The sequence below is a fragment of the Onychomys torridus genome, chromosome 6 (assembly GCF_903995425.1).
Source record: "Onychomys torridus chromosome 6, mOncTor1.1, whole genome shotgun sequence".
Lineage (NCBI taxonomy): Eukaryota > Metazoa > Chordata > Mammalia > Rodentia > Cricetidae > Onychomys > Onychomys torridus.
The window spans coordinates 105195363-105212596 of record NC_050448.1 but is presented as its reverse complement, the minus strand read 5'-3'; the positions used below and the strand labels follow the sequence as shown (position 1 = coordinate 105212596).

Below are 17234 nucleotides of genomic sequence, written 5' to 3'. Positions count from 1 at the left end.
ACAGAACCGTGCCCCAGTGCCCCAGCTGTTGGTTCTGTTTCCTTCATTGGCTCCCTCTCGAGTTTGTTTTAGCTTGGGTGCTTGTTTTAGTAGCACGTAACTGTGCCTGTGTCTGAGTTCTAACCCCTTTTTGTTAACAACCACGGTGCTATAATTCCAGAGGCCAAGGCGAAGGCATGGTGGCAGGGGCAGCTGAGAGCTCCTGTTGTGATCTGCATGGGAATGCATGGACACACCCTCCAACAAGGCACACCACCTGATCCTTCCCAGTAGTTCCGTACTAGGGACCCAGCATTCAACCGTGAACCTAAGGGAGCCAGCCGTCCTTGTCTGCTTTGTCAGTTTGTGAAGGGCATTAGCACCAAAGGGTGGGTGTGACATGAATAAGAGTTGTTAAAATGGCAGAGGCAGTGGGATTGTAGAGACTGGTAGACAAACGGAGATTCCACACTTTTATATCTAGTTTATTTGAGACCTAATCCATATCCCAGACTGACCTCAAACTCTATACCCAAGGCTGGCCTTGAGTGCTGGGATTATAGAGTACACGACCATGCTCAGTGTAATTTCTCTTTTTATCTGACACAGTTTAGTCATTAAACATTCATTTCTGTATCTCACCAATATTTTAGTTAAATCGACCTCTCCTCCTGAACTGGAATACTGAGGAGATTTACATGATAGGTTCATATTCCTGGTTCACATTCAGTTATTAAAAACAAGCACTTTTTAGTCACATGTTTTAAAGTTCAAGTACTGGTCAGCTAGCCCAACCTGTTTCCTAGACAGAACTGTGCAAGCAGAAAGACCCTCTAATGAAATGGTGATGAGCAAGTACAGCCCTCTAGTGGTTCTGTTTCATGCTGCACTGAAATTTGGTGACGTTTAGGCCTTGTTTTGAAGTTCTGACAGAATTATATTTTAATGTTAAAAAATAATTGAGATACCCCTTGCCCCTAGCAATGCATGTTCATACTAGGTTTTTATGTGACAATATAGACTATTTAGGATTATCCTGTACTTGATAAACTGAGTGGTTGACTAAATGTGAACGTAGATGCATTGTAGTTAGAGTTTTCCTGCCTGACTCATAAGTCAGGACAAATCTCTCTCACCCACCAGGCCCATAGACGCTCAGACCCAACCAAGTAAACACACAGAAACTTATTGCTTAAACTGCTTGGCCATTAGCTCAGGCCTACCATTGTCTAGCTCTTACTCTTATATTTAGCCTATTTCTATTAATCTATACTTTGCCATGTGGCTTGTGGCTTACCGGTGTCTTTACATGTTGCTTGTCATGGCGGCGGCCGGCAGCCTTCCACTTGCCAGAATTCTCTCTTGTCCCGCCTATACTTCCTGCCTGGCCACTGGCCAAACAGCATTTTATTTATACAGAGCGATATCCACAGCACATCTCCTGTCCTGAATCATGTCTTTCTCATTTACAAGGACTCTGTATTTTACAGAGAGCTCACAAGATACATGTTCTCCTCTTCCTTGTCCCGCCTACCCTATCCTTCCTGCCTGGCTACTGGCCAATCAGCACTTTATTTATTTTAACCAATTAGAGCAACACATTTGACATACAGAACATCCCACAGCACTTCCCCCTTTTTTTTCAAAGCAAGGTTTTAACTTTTATATACTAAAATTTCAGCTAATAAAACAATTATCAAACAAGAATTACAGTTACAATATTAAAGATATCCTATCTTATATTTGTGAGTCTAAGGTTTTATATCTAACTTATCTTTATCATAACTGAGGAAATTATAACTATCTAGTTTTTAACCACATCAAAGACCTCAGAAGGATATAATATTACCTGAGAACTGGGAGAAGGATGCAAGCATTTTTTGGGAGTCTTGCAAGAGTAGACAGAGACAGCTGGCAGCCTGGACAGTCACCTAATGTTCCTTTGTAAAGTTGGGCATTTGTCTTCAGCCCACATGGCTAGAGTCTCTCGGTCACTTCTCTCAATGTCCTGTAGAATGTCTGGCAATTTCCTCTGAGAAGCAGGAACCTGAAGGACCATTTTGTCAAGCAAAGTTTAGTGGTCACCTTTCTATGGGTCCTGCATGTCTAGTCGATCAAGCAGTCCAGGCAAGAACAGTTTCTTGCCCAAATGGCTATTTCTGCCAAGGTGAAGATAAGATATGAAGTGTCTTCAATGCCCATCCTCCTCTCTGAAGTAAATCTGGTGCTGCCAGGAGCAGACATGTCTCACTGTCCAGAAAGTCTAAATTTTAAAAATATTTTAAATGCCATATTCTGTAGGTCTTTGAAGTATTTGAAGATTACCTATCTATCTGAAATTTATCTATGTATACCTAGAAAACTTAACTAACATGGCTATGAGTATGATTATCATAGATGACTAATTATTAATCTATTTTAATTATCTATTATAATTTAAAATGAGCTATACAGACATAATACCTTAAACACGAGTAGAAATATACACACAGTATAACAAAATTAACTTTAAGTTTGTATCAATAGACTAAAGTCTATACCAATGTAAAACATTTTTAAAAAGTTGTTGCTCTTTAGAAGTAAGTTCCTTAATCTACCCTTTTATCCTGTTATATCTATATCAATGCATGTTAAATTGTGGGAGAATTAACTGAGGTGGCATAGAGCATGTCATCCACGTTGTGGAACACGAGGCTATCAAGCCTAGCCTGGTATTTATGGGATGGTATTTGGGGGAAACAAGCTGCACCATGTGTGTTTGTGTGTTACATGCACAGAGACATACTGGTTACACATAGACCCCCTCATTTTTATTTGAAAGGAAAGAAGTGGGGAACCCTCAAATTCTTAGGCTATACTTTTGTATGAGTAAAAAAAAAGAAAAGAAGAAGCATAAGGATTACACCAGGCAATATTGGCACCTTTCATGGAGAGATTTGGAAGCACAGAGTCAATAGTGTATTCAAAGTTTTAGAAAAAGTAAACCCAAAGGGAATGGAGGTGAAGGAACTCACCCAATCCGTAGCAGTTCAAAAGTGCAGTCCTTCACTGAATAACTGGCGAAGATGGGGGTGGTGCTCAGTATCAGGCCGAATGATATCCAGTCAGCTCCTGACTGCTTTTCTGAGTTGTGTTGGATTGTTTTTGTTTGTTTGAATAGAATGGTTTGCTTGGTAATCTGCTTATAAGACAGGAGCTAAATTGCTTAAGATGTGTGGTGGTTGGGATTTCTCTTTAAGGAGCTTTCCCTTTGTTCTAGGAATTAAAATCTTTTCCTCTTCAGCCCAATTAAGTGTGTTAATGGAGGGCCTCTAATGAAAAAGCCTTTCTTTGAGGTCTAGAAGTGGAAATGATTTGTCCTGAAAGAACTTTCCTGACAGGCTGTCGAAGCTGCTCGCCATCAGGCTGTTCCGAAGGTGGTCTGGACGCTCAGAAATGATGAGCGACACTTCAGATTTAAACACTTCAGGCTCTAGGGATGAAGACAGTTCTGTCTTCTCAAAGACCGAACACAGCATCATTGCAGCTTACCTGATTGTGACAGGTATGGGTGTTTATTCAGTTACCTGCTTCTAGGATGGGAGAAAAGTGGAGGTGGTTGGTACAGGCATGCAGTGTGGGTTAGCTGATAACCAAGGGAGCTGTAAGAATCAGAAAATGGAAAAGAAAGAATAAATGGAAGCATTGTTAACGCTGCCTCTTAACATGGAAGACTTTTAATAAATGAGAGCAAAGGGTCAAGGAATGCTATAAGATGAAATTTTAGAATAAAAATTGTCATATATCTGGTTCTTACATTAAATGTAAGCATGAGCTGAGTGTGCACCATGGTAGAAGCATGCTTTATATCATTTACCATTCTCATGCGTAATTTGCATGGTTTTCTTCTTGGTAGACTAACTCAGGATTGAAAGGTACTGGAGGCAAAGCTCAGGTTTGAAAAAGAAAGTACCGTGTGCAGGTACAGTATGCAAATTCAGCTCCTCCAGCAGGCAGTCATGGGAAGTGGGAGCCAGAGGGGATGGTCTTTTAGTGTCTGAAAGTGTACACAAGATCTTTCACCTTCTTACTCCTGTTTTTTCTCATTTGTAAACTAATGATAATAAGGGATCTGTCACAATTGTTATGAAGAGTATAACAAATGTCATCAAGGCACCTGGGGGGCATGGATAGATGTTGGACATATATGCTCTTGTTGGTACAGATATTAGACTAAGATAAAGGCTTGTTTGTAGAGAAGAGTGTGAGGGAAATGACAAATTCTGTCAGTGCCATGGCTTTTATAATCAGCAACCACTTAATCTCAAACTTCAGGCAGTGGCAGGTTTTAGTAACGGTCACATTGGGTTCATTGGTTTTTGGATTGGCTTTTCTGAAAATTTCAATCATATTTCTAAAAATAGAGTGGGAGATATATCTCTGTGTGTCTGCTTTAAAACTGTCTAGCTTTGGGTTGGGGATTTAGCTCAGTGGTAGAGCGCTTAAGGCCCTGGGTTCGGTCCTCAGCTCCAGAAAAAAACAAACAAACAAACAACTGTCCAGCTTTTACCTCACAGTTGACTTGGGCTCCAATTTCCTTTTAATTTTAGTGGCACAGTGATTAATTCATTTGAATACTTCTGTGTGGTAAGAGGCAAAAAGTGGGCCCACATTTCCAGAATCACATGGAGACATTATAGACAAGTTTTGGTTCAGCTAATTTGTAGATGACAAAGAAAATCCAAACTTTGTTTTGGAGGCTGAAGCAGGAGAATTGCTGAGGATTCACAGTTGAGTAGGCTACGTCGTGAAACTGCACAGAGCGGAAAAGTCTGCTCACAAGATTAGTACGCAAAGGAAATTTTCTAAGAAGATCTTGTAGCTGCCTTGGAGTCTTGTTGCCTGATTCATACAGACAAAGAGTTTCAGAGATTTTCCCAGCACACACTTGTAAGTGGTACTTGGTTGCAACAGAAGCCTACTTGTCAGCACTCCCTTCTGTAACTCCATAGGTCAATTTTATCAGGAAGCATCAGAGCAGGCGGTCTTTGCTTGGTTTTTGTAGAGGAACGGAAGGAGGCACATCTCAGCTCTGCTTTGTTTTGTGTGTCAAGCATCTCTTGTTCTTCCCATCTCATTTTCCTCCATCAACAAAAAACCATTTGAGCTCCCAAATAAGAATGAAAACTGAGGAAAAGTGTGCATGCCCTTAAGAATCATTCCATTTATTATTTTCACCATGTGCCTATGGTAGATTCTTTTACTGTTGAGTTTACTACATATATATATATAATTCTTTTGAACCAGGAGCTTGCTCTATTGTCTGTACTAGCCTAGAACTATCTATGTAGCTAAGGCTGGCCTTGTACTCAAGATCTTCTCGCTTCTGAACTATGTCTGGCCTAGTTGTACTAATCTATTTTTACTTATGTGTCTCTGTGTGTCTTGATGAGTGATTGTCACATGTATATCTACAGAGGCCAGAAGAAGGTGTCAGGTCCTGTGGAGCTGCAGTTACAGGTGGTTCTGTGCTGCTTGACACAGATGCTGGGAACAAAATTGAGGTCATCTGTCTAGATTAGCAGCAAGTGCTCTTAGACACTAAGCCATCTCTACCACCCCCTAGATTCAATTTTTATTTTAATCTTTCATTTGGATTTGAGCTCCTATACACTTTTACCATTTTCCATTGCTACAGACATTTTGTTAATTTAATATGCTTGGGTACTCTCTCTTGCATCACTTAAAGCGGAGAATTGAGAGTATGATAAGTGTATGGAGTTGAAATACTTCATCATGGGTGAATTGTAAAATTGTGGTGAAAGGTTGGCTGAAAAAGATGACTGAGTACCAAACAATACTGGACCACATAACCTGTAAGATGAGTCACTGAAGGGTTAAATAGAGACCGTATCTGATTTGCATTTCAATGTGTGTTATGATAGTAGCTAAGAGACCATTAGGCTCCTGCTGTGACCCAAAGTTGGAGCAGTGTAGGGATTTAGGGGAGGCACAAAGAAGTAGACTCTTTCCAGAGCTGGAAGGTAGAACGTATAAGGATGGAGAAGAACATAGAATCCCATGAAGAAGAGGCTACTTCAGAGCTACATTGGGCTTGGCCTGAACTTTAAAGGATGGCTACCATTTACATTTATAGAGGGACAGCACAAGGTGTTGTGGGAAAAATACGAAGTCGAGATTTGTAGACTGAAGTATTTGCAGACTGCTACAACAGTGGGCTTATTTCATGAGTGTGGACAGAGGAGAACAGATTTGAGCAAAGAGCCTAGACAATGAGATTAGGATTCTGGGCTTTTCATTCTTCAAGCACTGGGGGAACTGGAAGCTTCCAGTAGATCTATTGTTTATTATTTGATGGAGTAAGCGTACCAGTCTCATGGAGGAGAGAGACCAGGGATGTGGAAGATAGGTGTAAAAGGATGCTAACCAAGTTTGATGGGAGCACCAACATAGAATGGAAGTTCTGGCTTAGCTGATCCTTCTTGTGTTGGTGTTTGGGATTCCTCCCACTGGTTTGGACAGTACCTGGGAATGCTCATCAAGTAGTTCTTTTTCCTGGGAAACACAATTCTCTTCTGTTTGTTGCATGACCTTCTAGAAAGAAGTCCAGTAATGGTTCTAGCTTCTCCATTGAAATTGATTTTGCAGCAGCCTCTACCACTGGGTCCTGAGGATGGCCTACATCTGGCTCATGAAAAACATATGCATCCTTTCAGCATGTAGGAAATGTTGATGTGGCTAACATTTGCTCCCAGTGTGTTCAATAATGGTTCTTATTGTCAGTGGCCATACTAGCATGCTGGTTAGTGACATTAGTCCTCAAACTAAAAAGCTGCCTGGGCCTGTCCAACAGTGGGACACTGAAAATGCTGAGTGTCTTGATTCCAAGACTGAGGATCACATAGCTATGGTATCATTAGATGTGATGTTCCAATGAACCAGAAATCTGTCTTGGCCTGTTGTCTGGATGGTTGAATATTGCAGTATACATTCTAGTATTATGTGCACATTGAATGAAAAACTTCAGTTTTGACATGTTGAATTTTAAGAAATATTGGGAGAGTCACATGATCTTACTACATGTTTAATGCTTAATGTGCTTAACGATAATGAACCAAATAAAAAATATAAATGTGACAGAAATGCTGTTAGGATGGAATACTGATTGAGGCTTGAGAAAGGAAACCAGGCAGAAAGAAGAGGAATTTAGTCTGCCACAGGAGAGGGTAGCTGGTCATTCCTGTATCCTAAAAACCCCAACATGTTAGAGTGTTCAGGGACAGATGGTCAGTGGTGGTGACATTTGAGCCAGCCTTCAGTGCTGGCTTCCACAATTAACAGATTCTTTGTGTTTTCATGTCATTTCTATTTTACAAGAAGAGCAGGACTTCTTCAAACCGGAGGACTAAGCTGGATTGCTATCTTTTTTTGAAGTAACTTAAATATTTAATTTTTACTCTATTCTAAATATTAACATTAAACAAAATGCATGGTTCTTTTGTGTGTATCCTTAGGTATAATAAGCATTCTCAGCAACATAATAGTAATGGGCATCTTCATTAAGTACAAGGAACTGCGGACACCTACGAATGCAGTGATTATTAACCTGGCTTTCACTGATATAGGGGTCAGTAGCATTGGCTATCCCATGTCTGCTGCTTCAGATCTGCATGGAAGTTGGAAATTTGGATATACAGGCTGTCAGGTATTGGAGATCTTTGGAATGAAAACAAAGTGAAGTAAAGAAAACAGATGCAAATTTAAATGTCTTTTTAAAAAAAATCTCAAGAACTGGGGCTGGGAAGGTGGACCACTGGGTAAAGTACTTGCTGTGGGAGCAAGATGACCTGAGTTAGGATCCAACACCCATGGAAAAGCCAAGCATGGCAGCACACACCTTTAATTCCTGCTGGAGAGAAGTAGAGCAGGCAGGTGACTGGATCCAAGGGACTTCAAGGCAAGCTGGTTTAGCCAAACACCCTGTTCAGGGAGAGACCCTAAAAAATAAAATAAAACTAAAAAGTGGAGAGCAAGACAGAAGACACTCATGTCAACTCCTGGCCTCCAAATGCTCACGTGTGTGTGTGTGTGTGTGTGTGTGTGTATACCTGTACACAATTTTACATGCACGTATATATCACACATAATCACACATACAAAACAACAAAAATCTAGTAATTTAAAACAAGATATTGCAAGATAATAGATTCATTGCTTTTGTGGAAATAGCTTCAGCAATGGTTGAGGATAATTTATTTTTTAATACTTTATATTTTATATTTGTGTGTTCTTTTGCCTTCATGTATGTATGTCTTGTACCACATGCATGTACTCTGTTTTGTCAACATACATCTTTATTTCCCTGTGACTAAAAATTTGTTCCTGAATTTTTCTTTTATAAACAGGGCTTCAGTAAACACTACATGGGAAACACATTAAAAAGACAACAGCTATGTAAATGAGTGATTGTCTCAGATGTGGGTTCTGTTAGAGGCACGGAAATATTCTGCCAGTTTGGGTTGGCAGTTAACACAGGCTTCTGTGCAACCCGTTTCTCTGAAAGCTCAGTAGGTACCCTGCTCTGTCTTGCACCACGGACTCCTTTCTGGAAGGGACAATGTTTCTTTCTACTCCTTACCAGTGTAATCAGCAAACCCCACGCATAGTCATATTAACGCACCTTTCCGCTTTTGGAAATTTCTGCTTTTCTCTCTGTCCCATCTTATCCCTTCACTGTTTCCTTATTCTCCCTCTCAGACACTGCCGCTTGAGGCTGGAGAGATTGTTCAGTGGTTGCTGCCCTTACACAGGACCCAAGCTGAGTTCCCAGCACCCACATGGTGGCTCAGAGCCACCCCTAATTCCAGTTCCAGGAGATCCAGCACCACACATACACATGGTGTACTTATGTGCATGCAGGCAAAACACCCATACACATAAAATAAGAACAATTTTTTTCCCTTTTTTCAAGACAAGTTTTCTCTGTGTAGCCCTGGCTGTCCTGGAATTCACTCTGTAGACCAGGCTGGCCTCAAACTCAGAGATCTGATGGCCTCTGTCTCCCCAGTGCTGATGTTGATATCTCCCCAGCTTAATTCTATATTCTTTTAATTGAAAATGCTAGCAAGCAAAATTGAAGGCAATGTCAAACCTAAGATCAGGTTTAATATTTCTGTTTTAAAGAATAAAGTCACTTTTTAAATTAACACACAAATAAGAATATCACATCGCTGGTATGAGGAGGCCACTCAAACTCAGCCCAGTTCCAAACTCTGCTGCCCAGTGAACTTCTGGACTATCAGAATGGCCTTTCTGAGGCAACAGAGCTTTGCTCATGCTTTTATACTTTTACTATCAGTTACATTAATTTTTTATGGTTCTTGCTACTTCAATACCCAGAAAGTTGATTTACTTATTTACCCTGAAGAAAGAAAAGCATATACTAGAGTTAAAAATAGAAAGCCAATTTGCTTTATATCCCTTTTAAATAACAGCTCTATGCTTTTGTTTATATCTGTTCTTCCTCAACACCTAGTATTACTGTCTCTTGGTCTACTTTCCAAGTTATATACTGAGCCTACATTTAACCTGTTTACATTTATTCATGTATACATTACAGGCTAGGATCCATGTATGAGGGAGAAAACACACTTACCAGGTTCACCCATTTTCCCCAAAACTTTAATTTTTCTTTACAGCTAAATAATACTCCATTTTGCATATGTGTCAGATTTTCATCATCCAGTCTTCTGTGATGGACATTGAGTTTGGTCCCTCTTCCGTGCTATTATACAATACAACAGCAATAAATATGGATTTGCATAATAGAATAACTTCAAAATTTTTAGATTTATATATTTGTCTGTCTGTGTGTGTGTGTGTGTGTGTGTGTGTGTGTGTGTGTGTGTATGAGTGTTTTGCCTGCATGTTTGCATGTATACTGTGTGTGTGCCTGATGCCTGCAGAGGTCAGAGGACAGTATCTGATCTCCCTAAGACTGGAGTTACAGTCAGTTGAGAGCTGCCATATTGTTGCTGGGGTCCTTTGCAAGAGCAACAAAATTCTCTTAACCGATGAGCCCCTTCTTTCCAGCCCATGATAGAATACCTTTTATTTAGTTGACAATTTTATAGATGTAAACAATATCTCAATAATATCCACCCCAAACCCTCCACCACCGATTACTCCCCCAGGCATTACCAGCATGTCCCTCTGCCCCCTTCATGTCCTGTCTTCCCTCTCTCTCTCACTCACGCACACTCTGTAACCCAGTGAATGAAGTTAGTGTTGCCTGTGGAGTTTTAAATGATCCTGTTGGCTTGGTCTTGTGCGGCTCACCATAACTGCTGTGCACTCACTCGTGGGTGCAATGGCGACGTCATATCTGGAAGACAGGCCTGCATAGCGTTCTTTCCCATCCCTAGTTCTTACTTTCTTTCTGCTCCTTCTTTGGTGATGTTCTCTGAACCTTTTGTAGGGGAGGGACTGATAAAGATGTCCGTTTAAGGCTGAGGACCCAATTATTCTCAGCAAGTTATTCTCAGCACTGACCAGCTAAGAGCCTCTGCATTAACTGCTGACTACTGCAGAGAGAAGCTTCTCTGGCCAGGGGTGGAGGGTAACACCTGTCTGTGTGTCTAGACCTGTTTAGAAGGCAGTTAGCAGCTCGCCCATTTAGGAAGACAACAGCGGTAGGTTTCTCCTCCTTTTTTTTAAATCATATTTATGGTATCATGCATGAATTCCCTCCTGTGGAGCAGGCCTCAAATTCAACCCCAAAAGTGATTGGTTACCTCCATAACCTTTGTTCCACTGTTCCACCATGTGAACATCTAATATGTTTGAAATGTTTTCTAACAATGAGACAAAACTGCAAGTGAGTAGGGCTGGCCAGATGGCTCAGCCAGAACATATGGTTGCTGTGCAAGCCTGAAAACCCGAGTTCATCTCTGTAACCCACGGCATTAGGAGACAACCATCTCCCAGAAATCGTCCTCCGACCTTCACACACGTGCCACGGCATGTATATGTACACACACACACACCGTATATACACAGTAAAAAAATGTAACTGTTTCATGGGAGGGCGCTGGCATAGCGGACTGTTAACCATTTGTTTTTCAGGTTTATGCTGGATTGAATATCTTTTTTGGAATGGTGAGCATTGGCTTGCTCACAGTTGTAGCTGTGGACCGGTACCTGACCATCTGCTGTCCTGATGTAGGTAATGATGCGTTTCTTGTCCTTTTCAATGAAGTCATCCATGATGTAACAGTCACTCAACATGTATTCATTTTAAAGTACAAGCATAATGGTTTGTAATCAGGCTCAGTCTTATTTCTCTAGAAACCCTTGTTCAAAAGTTTTGATGGCTCCCTACAATACTTAAAATACTCTCCAGGTTTCATTAGGTGTCCTGCAAGGCTCTGCAGGATTGGCCCTGGTTTCCTTTCATCCAGGATCACGCTCACCCAGTCACTTTCACCCTTTGGGACTTTTGTATGTCTCATTTTCCTTGGCCTGGAAAACTATTATTGTTCCTGCTTACGCTCTACACTTTCATCACTCAGATTTTAGGTTGCCAGTTTTTGGGTTTTTTTTTTGTCAGAATGTGAACCCCTGTAGGCAGGCTTTGTGCGCTCTAAGGTACTCTGTAGAGAATGTGCTTGATGACTATTTTGAGTCATCAGTGGAGCCAAAGAGAGTCCTGTCACTGTGAACGACACTAATATTAGCTTCATGTGCTTCCCACCAGGAGGAAGGATGACCACCAACACTTACCTCAGCATGATCCTGGGCGCCTGGATCAATGGCCTCTTCTGGGCTTTGATGCCCATCGTGGGGTGGGCTAGTTATGCCCCAGATCCCACTGGGGCCACCTGTACCATAAACTGGCGGAAAAACGATACGTAAGGATGTGCTTCCATTTTATAGTCAGATGCTCCTGAGGTGGACATCTCTCCCCCTTGGAAAGAGTGTGGCAAAGGCGTCCTTGGTAGTGATGGTATGATACAAATGGAGACACACAAGAGTGGATTGTGCTTGCTTGCAAGTCAAGGTTGCCTGGCTCCCTTTGTCCCTTTCTGTCCTCTGTCCTCTGCTCAGGCAACAGTGGGGACACTCCCACTCTTTACTTATCTCAGAGTTGGGTCACACGTGGGAAGAGGGCTAGTGAAGCCAGAGAGCAGGTAGTTCTAACCCAAACCTAGGCCACCTCTGTTCTCTTTTCCAGATGGTCTGGGGTCGAAGAGTATTCTAAGGGTCCCTGCCAGGATTGGCCATGACCTAATGACACTCCTCTAGATTTTCTGTGGAAATGAGGATCATTTTGTTCACTAAGGGAAATGAAAGATGACTCAAAAACGAAATCTTCTAAAAATGTTTCTGTAAAGGCTCAAACTTCAGGCAACGTGTCAGCTCTGCCATCATACTGTGAAAGTAGCCACCAACAGTACACAAATGAATATACACGACTGTGTTTTAATAAAACTTTATTTACAGAGATAGTTGGCTGGGAGGACTAACCCACAGGCCGTAGTGTAATGGTCTAAGTGAACTATGAAATATAAGTCAAACATACTTCTTAAGCTTTTTACCAATAAAATGACTGTTACTATAATTTCTAGCAATTATACCCTGTTCCCCTTTCCTTGGTTTAGGGTATTAAATGAATTGTCATGATCATTGTTTCCTATTTCCAGATCTTTTGTGTCTTACACCATGATGGTTATTGTGGTGAATTTTGTTGTGCCCTTGACGGTGATGTTTTATTGTTATTACCACGTCACTCAGTCCATGAGACTTTATGCTGCCCGGAACTGCACTGCATACCTCAACAGAGACTGGGCCGACCAGGCAGATGTCACAAAGGCAAGAAGTCAAAATCCTCAAAATGTTGTTGGTAGTACAGCTTTAAATATACATCACTGGAAAGTCCCACCCCCACCCCAGGCTCCTTTCCTTTCCCCCTGTTTTCACTGCCCTGCTCTTTCTGCTGGTGTTTGTCCCCATATGGTTGAATACTATGCCTATCTGTTCCTTGGGTGTCGCTGTGTGCTGCGACCCCTGGACTTCCTCCTATAGACTATGAGGATTCCTGTGTCAAGCCTGGTCCTGGCACCGTCAACCCTCCAGCCCTGACACACCTTTCTCTCTCATCCTGAGGTATGGTAGCAGTATTTGGTTAGATTATACAGCTTTCTGTCTCCTTTTGGTATGTGCAAACACACCGGACACAAGGTTCACATTGTCTTCCCCTTGGAGCTGATCCTTCCGATACCCTAGAGTGCATTGATCTGCCCTGGTCAGGCTGCTCTGTCAGCAGAGACTTTCCCTTCATATACACACAGTGCAAAGGGCTCCTCTGCAGGTAGTTTGTTCTGTATGTAAAACATGCCGCCACATGGTTACTGATAGAACTCACTGAGCTTAACATAGGACTGTGTTTCCACGTGGAGTTTAGAAAGTTTGTTTGTTGAGATTAGCAAATAATAATGGGGGTGGGCAGTAGTCAGTGAAACCAGAAGTGGGTTGGAGAGGGTTTGCATGCATGTTTGCTTGAAGCCAGCCTTGTGTGCTCCCCTAGCACACCTAATGAAAGGATGTGACACCTGCAGGGGTGTCACACCCTTAGCAGCAACGTCACATGTGGCTCAGCACAGCCACTTACAATTGTTACTGTAGATGAGCTCAGGAGCCGAAACAAAGAACACTGAAGGCGGAGCCCCAGCCTCTGCTATGTCACCAACAAAATTCTAGCCACTGCAGAGGTAGTAGCCATGCAAACACTCTAGATGCTAGTCCTGGTGGTTATCTCTTTTTGCAGATGTCTGTGATAATGATACTGATGTTCCTGCTGGCATGGTCCCCTTACTCCATCGTGTGCGTATGGGCTTGTTTTGGGGACCCAAAACAGATTCCTCCTGCAATGGCCATCATAGCGCCGCTGTTTGCAAAATCCTCCACATTCTACAACCCCTGTGTTTATGTTGCTGCGAATAAGAAGTAAGTAGTGTTTATTGTGTGTCTCAATAAAATGATAGCATGGAAAGAATGTTAAAGGCAGGGACTAGTGTTCTAAGACTTTCAGAGGTGACAGAAAACCTTGACAGCTGTCATAGTTAGGATATCTAATGCTGTGATAAAACACCATGGGCAAAAGCAACTTGTGGAGGAAAGGGTTTCTTCCAGCTTACAGTTCTACACCACAGTCTATCACTGAAGGAAGTCAGGGAAGGAACTCGGGGCAGAAACCTCGAGGTAGACACTGATGCAGAGGCCACGCAGTAGTGCTGCTTACAAGCTTGCTCAGCCTCTTTTCTTTTCTTTTTTTTTTTTGTTTTTTTTTTTTTTTTTGAGACAGGGTTTCTCTCTGTAGCTTTGGTGCCTGTCCTGGACTAGCTCTGTAGACCAGGCTGGCCTCAAACTCACCACCACCGCCCGGCTTTTCTTTTCTTTTCTTTTCTCCCTTTCTTTCTCCCTTTCTTTCTTTCTTTCTTTCTTTCTTTCTTCCTTTCTTCCTTCCTTTCTTCCTTTCTTTCTTTCTTCCTTCTTCTTCTTCTTCTTTTTTTTTTTTTTTTGAGACAGGGTTTCTCTGTGTAGCTTTGCGCCTTTCCTGGAACTCACTTGGTAGCCCAGGCTGGTCTCGAACTCACAGAGATCGGCCTGGCTCTGCCTCCCGAGTGCTGGGATTAAAGGGCTGCGCCACCACCTCCTGGCATTAGCCTGTTTTCTTAGAGCATGCAGGACCACCTGCTCAGGATGACACTGCCCACAGGAGCTGGGCCTCCCACATCGGTAGTCAATGAAGAAAATGCACCATGGGCTTGTCCACAGGTCAGTCTGATGGGACCATCTCTCAGTCAAGGCTCTCTGGTTCCAAAGGACTCTAGCCTGTGTCGAGTTGACATCAAACCAGGACAACAACCTAGTTTAAGCTTCTTTGGCCTATAAAACTGTTGAAAACAGCCAAGACCTTCTATATTTAGAGCTCTACGCTTGTGACAGACTCTTTCCACTTGGTGGCAGAAATGTCCTTGGGCAACCCAGACCCAAACTCTACCAGCTCAGCATCCAAAGACAGCCTTCATCTCAAATGACCACGTGACAGAAAAGTTCCTGGCTGGTCACTGGAAAACTGGGTTTGGGTGGTTGTCCCACCAAGGTATATGGAATAGTGTTTTCCAAAGAAAAGAGTAGACAGGCAGCAAGCCCAGACAAGACTCTGGGCTCTCAGTGGTAGTTAGTTGTGTACTCACCAGGAGCAGTCAATCACAGAGTGTAATAGATGAGCTCTCGGTCCTTCTCTGAACTCCTGGGTCAAGTTTAGATTATTTCATTTTCTGTTACTGTTGGATGATGAACCTGTTGTGCTGAATCCTGCTGAATCACAGACTGCTGCTGCTGGGTCTGTTTAAATGTGTATGCTAAGGCATCGATCTGAGAGAACAGCCTTAGTGTAGTAGCTATGTGAAGAACACACAAACTTGCAGATGAGGCAGAGCATACAAGGAGACCAAAGGACAGAATCTGCTGGAAGTTCTCTGGGAAAGACCAGCCATCCTCAAGCCTCCTCAAATAGAACTGGCCTTTGCACAGAGGTCCAGATCTGTTGAAAAGTGAACTTATTGCACTTGGCATTGAGGTGTCATTTTAAACATACATAGGTATTGAGTTTATCAGATGTCCTCCAGGTTTGTCGTCAGTGGCACAAAATCGGTCTTTATGCCATCTGTCTGTATTTTATAAAGGTTCTCAACTGGAGATGTTGGTTGGGTGCAGTGACTTGTTTAGAGATGCCCATCAACTGTAGTGGCTCTTTAGACAAACTGCAAATGCCTTAAATGTTTCATGTCATCATAGAATAACGTATTTTTTTCTTTTGCTTATGGCAGGTTTCGGAAGGCCATGTTTGCCATGTTTAAATGCCAGCCTCTCCAAGCGATACCTGAGACAAGTTCTGTACCAATGGATGTGCCTGAAGCCCATTGACTCCTGGAAGAATCTGAGATTTGAGAAAAGAATATACTAACAAACATTTTATTTGTTTTATTTGTTTGTTTGGTTTTGGTTTTTGTTGTTGTTGTTGTTTTTGCAATACGGTAATTTTCTTTTAAATACGAACTCATTTAGATCAAGTGCAGACAAAGACCGTTGCCTTATTGGACTGCAGGTTCCTCCCAGGCAGCCAACCCAGCTCTGTCTGTACAGTAGGTGCTGTAGAGCCACTGTGTCCTCAAGGATAAATGAGTCACCAGATCCCCTTTGGTGAACCCAGGCACACAAAACAACAGTCTCTTTTCTTTCTCTTTAAAAGACACATGTTACAGTGTATTGAGGACCTGTAAATGGACTGAGTTTTCCATTAGACAAGAAACAGCCTCTAGAATATTAGAATATTTTAGTCTTAGGAAAAGTTAATAATAACTTAATCAAAATTACAATCCTGAATAATTAATTGCTGAAATGAGTTGTTTGATGTTTCCAGCTATAAAAATATTTTTAGCATCTCAAAAATTAGAATTTAGAATCAATTATTAATTCTCATTATTTAAACACAAATTTTCAAACATTAAACACAACTGCTTTCTATCATGCCAGTCCATTGCACACATCCATTTTATAACAGTATAACATCTGTGTATTTTGTTGTTATTATTTTTTGTTTTTTGATTTTATAAGACACAGTTTCTCAGTGTAACAGCTCTGGCTGTCCTGGAACTCACTTTGTAGACCAGGCTAGCCTTGAACTCAAAGAGATCTGCCTGCCTCTGCCTTCTGAGTGCTGGGATCAAAGGCGTGTGCCACCACCCAGCTCAGTTTGTCATTTTAAATGCCTGTGACTACTAAACATAGCACAATATACCATTATTTAAAAAGTAGACAACTAAACTGTTTCGATTTTTTACTTAGCTTTCTTTGAGACAAGGTCTCCTATGTAGCCCAGCCTGGCCTCAGACTTGCAGTGATTGGCATCTCAGTGTCTGGGATTACAAATGTGTATGACCGTGCCTGGCTCATTTGTTTTTGCTTTAATAGAAACAACACTGGGAACATGTTAATCCAAATATCTTTGTAGGGGTGGGTATCAATTTATTCTATCTGAGTCTTATCCAGGCTAAGGTTATTGGATAGACATGTAAAATAATTTATTGTTACTACTGGCTATCTTTATATGGTAGGTCTGCATCATATTGGCCATGTATACACTTTCACTTCATATTCCTTAAAATCATGCTCTATAATATTTCAAAGTT

The 17234-nt window shown here is 41.7% G+C and overlaps 1 protein-coding gene across 1 annotated transcript; it reads left to right on the top strand.

The window, feature by feature from the left end:
• The first annotated feature begins 3398 nt into the window (after nucleotides 1-3398).
• Nucleotides 3399-16032, top strand: Rrh (retinal pigment epithelium-derived rhodopsin homolog). The gene is made up of 7 exons (XM_036189443.1): nucleotides 3399-3523; nucleotides 7494-7684; nucleotides 11104-11203; nucleotides 11735-11888; nucleotides 12681-12849; nucleotides 13805-13983; nucleotides 15873-16032. Exons 1-7 carry the CDS (start codon nucleotides 3415-3417, stop codon nucleotides 15967-15969), a joined length of 999 nt encoding a protein of 332 aa, XP_036045336.1. The 5' UTR covers nucleotides 3399-3414; the 3' UTR covers nucleotides 15970-16032.
• Nucleotides 16033-17234: the final 1202 nt, after the last annotated feature.

Excerpts from the sequence above, each read along its gene's own strand:
- Rrh (XM_036189443.1), top strand. The coding sequence starts at position 3,415 with ATGATGAGCGACACTTCAGATTTAAACACTTCAGGCTCTAGGGATGAA. Across the intron at positions 12,850-13,804 it reads ACCAGGCAGATGTCACAAAG|ATGTCTGTGATAATGATACT; the intron begins GCAAGAAGTCAA and ends CTCTTTTTGCAG. Across the intron at positions 13,984-15,872 it reads TATGTTGCTGCGAATAAGAA|GTTTCGGAAGGCCATGTTTG; the intron begins GTAAGTAGTGTT and ends TGCTTATGGCAG.